At 24.0% G+C, this 3,835-nt stretch overlaps 1 protein-coding gene across 1 annotated transcript; it reads right to left on the bottom strand.

Annotated features, from left to right (window-relative positions):
* Positions 1-3,270: 3,270 nt before the first annotated feature.
* On the bottom strand, positions 3,271-3,582 carry LOC117916349 (CLAVATA3/ESR (CLE)-related protein 22). Its single transcript, XM_034832300.1, has one exon. It carries the CDS (start codon positions 3,580-3,582, stop codon positions 3,271-3,273), a length of 312 nt encoding a protein of 103 aa, XP_034688191.1.
* Positions 3,583-3,835: the final 253 nt, after the last annotated feature.

Below are 3,835 nucleotides of genomic sequence, written 5' to 3'. Positions count from 1 at the left end.
AACTAATTTTCTAATTTTCAAGTACATTTTTTAAATAATATATAAATTATTTTTTTTTATTTTTATAATTATTTGAAATTTTAATAATTTATAAATTTTATATTTAATTATTTATGACATCACCGATTCAACTAGTGAACCATGAATTGATAACTTTTCTAGTTCAACAACCAATCTACTTCTGAAAACATTGAACAAATCTCAAAGAGGTTCGGCATTTTATATAAGATTACTATCATCTTCTATTTTTAAAAACAAAAAATAAGAAACTAAGGGTCCCATTTAGTCATGTTTTCTTAAACTTGTTTTTAAAAATTGTTTTAAAATTAAAGAACACAAAACAGTTTTCTAATGTTTTATAAAAATAAGGGTATTTGGCAAGTTGTTTTAATTTTTATTTTAATTTTTTTGGTTTTGTAAAAACATTGCAAATTCAATTTATATAGTACAAATTAAATTTAATTCAAGTCTTATTAAAATGAAAATAGTTTTTATAATTACAAATAAGTTATAAAAACAAATAGTTTTTAGTAAAACATAAATAATTTATCATATATTTTATTTTTTTTATAAAAAGAATACTATTTTAGTATATATTAAAAACATAAGAATATTAATATCTTTGTAAATATTTTTTTGTTAAAAATGAATAATAATAATTTTTAACCATATTTTATTTAAAATGAATAATGAATAAAGTTTAAATTTGTTAATATGTAAATGAATCAAGGTTTTCATTTCATGTGCACATTTAATTCTAAATTACGAACATACTATTTTAAAATATTTTTATTTAATCTATAATTAATTAGATCAATTTTTTGAATTCAAAATTATTCTTAAAAAAAAAACTAAATTCATTAAAGAACTTAAATTATTAATTATGTCATACTTAATTTATAATTTATTTTCAAAAAATATATAAGAGAAAAAGTAAGTCATTACTCATAATATATCAATTTTGATTTTTTTTTTTTTTAATGATTGATCTATTTTCTAAGTCTCATATTATTTTTAAAAATTATTAAACTCATAAATAAATTCAATACAAAGTGTCATTTAATTTCAAGTTCATTTTTATGGTGATAAAATTTATAAAATATAATTATATACAAAAAATAATAATAGAGTCATTATGAACCAATTTTTATCCATTAATTTATGGAATTAATAAGTTTATTATTTGAGTTTAAATTATTTTTAATAATTACTAAACTTGTTAATGAATATAATATATTAAGTTTTATTTAATTTGGAATTTATTTCCTTAGTTAAAAAAATAGGGAATAGTAATTTTATGTAGAAGAGAAACAATTTTTGTTTATAAATAGAATTATTTTAAACCAATTTTTGTCGATCATTATTTGAGTTTTAAGTTATTTTTAAAAATTATTAGATTTGTTAACGAATCAAATCCATTGAGTTTTGTTTAATTTAAAGTTCATTTGTCTAGTGAAAAAAAAAATCTAAAAATAATGGTTTTATATATAAGAGAACAATATAACCTTTCTAGGCCAATTTTAGTCATAAATTTCTAAGATTAATTGATTTATCATTTAAGGTTTAAATTATTTTTAAAAATTACTAAACCCATTAATAAATTCAACTCATTAAGTCTTACTTAATTTGAAATTTATTTATCTAATAAAAAAATTTGTAAATATATATTAATTAAATCGACTTTTAAATTTTAAAATTAATAAATTTTATGTAAAATTCAGTTTGATTTAAAATTTATTTGCTTAATAAAAAAATTAAAAATTAAAAGAAATTAAAAAAAAAAAACACATGCAATTTAAAGGAATATCATATTTAAATATTTTCGATAATGATATCATATTCAATTTTATTTATTTTTTATGGATTTTTTTTTCCTTTTATTTTAAAAAACTAGTAAAAATAACTTTTACTTATTTTCTAAAAACTGTTCTCTATTTCACTTTATTTTTAAAAATTATTTCCAAAGAACAATATTTAAATAGTATTAAAAAAAAATTTAAAAACTGTTTTAAATCACAAGGCAAATAGTCTCTTAAGTTTTAGAATTTTGCAATATTTTAACCCTTATCTCATTTTATTCCATTTACAAAAAAAAAAAAAAAAAAAAAAAAAAACCCTTAGTATATAGGTCATCTAGGGAAAGAATATCTTAAGCCTAATGTATGAGCTGGGCCTAGGTCTCAGCCCAATCCATACACTATTTATTTCACTTCAAAAAGGCCATGTAGAATCCAAAACAACAATAACAATAACAAAAGATTTCTTAAAAGAGAAAATACCTCCCTATCCTCCTCACCCCATACCAACCAAAAAAAAAAGAAACTTAAATAATAAAAATTTTCAAATAGGTGAACAATAAATTCTATAGTATAAAAATATTCAAATAAGGCTAAATAATTTCTTGTTCATACAACCATTCCCATATTTATTACTAGGAATGAAAATTTTGGGCCCTTGGCCCCAAGCCCAGCATGAGCCTACCCAAAAATTTCGCAGCAAGCCCAGCCTAGCCCGCATCTAAGCCCAGCCAAAGGCCCTAAACCCAGATAAGTCCAAGTTGGCCCAGAGCATTAAAACTCAAAAAATCTCAGAAATGTTATACATGAATGAGAAAAAAAAATACCCATAAAATAAAAAAATTAAATCAAATTATTTTAATTTAATTATATAAAAAATGCAAACAAGTAAGAATAGAATTCCTAAAAGCATCAGGTTTTAAAAACATTAAAAAAAAAAACAAAAATTATTACCCATTGTTACAAAAACTTTGTTTTTTTTTTTTTTTTTTCTTTAAGTGAAGCATTTTCTTGGAGAGTGAAAGCGAAAGAAAATAGTAATGCATTTAGGGTTCATTTGCAACATTCTACACTTGATGATGAGAGTCTCATATCCATCCTAGAATTGAAAAAATTCACAAGTAAATATGACTAAGGAACAAAATGACAGCTTAATCTTTATGTATTTTATTAATTGATTTACAACTAGCAACAGTCAAAAAAAAAAAAAAACACCAACCAAACACAAGAAGTCATTACACCAACAACTCCATTAATATAATATATATATATATATATATATATATAATTTTCTTTCTATTAATTCTCAGGAAAAAAAAACCCTCAGATACCAAAACTTTTTATATGCAATTTGTAATTTGCTTGAAACATTCCTATGGACAATACATCAAAGCTCGACCACCAAATATGATAAAATGCAGTAAAAAAAAGCTTATAAGAAAGAGAAATCAATCAGGGCTTGGTTTCTCTACTTTTATCTGTTGTGTAAAGGATTGGGACCTGTGTAAATTTTCCTCTTTTCATCACCAAAAACTGCATCACCATCTTTTTTATTGCCAGTAAAAGTAGCAGATTCAACATGAGTGAGCTCAGAGGCAGCAGACCCACCTCTGAAACTTCCAAATCTGGGTGCTGCTGCTGCTGCTGCTGCTGCAGACCCATGATCTGCAGAAGAGGATGAAGCTTGTGACAGTAGCAACAGCATCAGGAGGAAGACGCAGCAACACTCTTTTCTCATTTTCCTCATCAGACCCAGATGCTTCTTGCGGCTAAATGCACTGATCATGACATGGAATCTTCTTCTTCTTCTTCTTCTTCTTCTTCTTTCTTCTTCTGAGCCCAATACCCTAGAACAATATATACTCTCATATAAGAACAAGGCAACTTTTTTCTCTTTGGATCTGCCTCAAAAAGGGTCTCCAAAAAAGGGAGTGGAGAAAGGTGGAAGAAAGGAGAGCTGAGAGAGTGAGAAGATCTGAAAACTTTCTAGTTTTGTGCTGGTTGCTTTGGGATGTTTTCGGAGCTTAGACCTTGGAGTG

Source organism: Vitis riparia, chromosome 6 (assembly GCF_004353265.1).
Source record: "Vitis riparia cultivar Riparia Gloire de Montpellier isolate 1030 chromosome 6, EGFV_Vit.rip_1.0, whole genome shotgun sequence".
NCBI lineage: Eukaryota > Viridiplantae > Streptophyta > Magnoliopsida > Vitales > Vitaceae > Vitis > Vitis riparia.
Note: the sequence above shows the minus strand (reverse complement) of the source record. Positions and strands in the feature narration are given on the sequence as shown.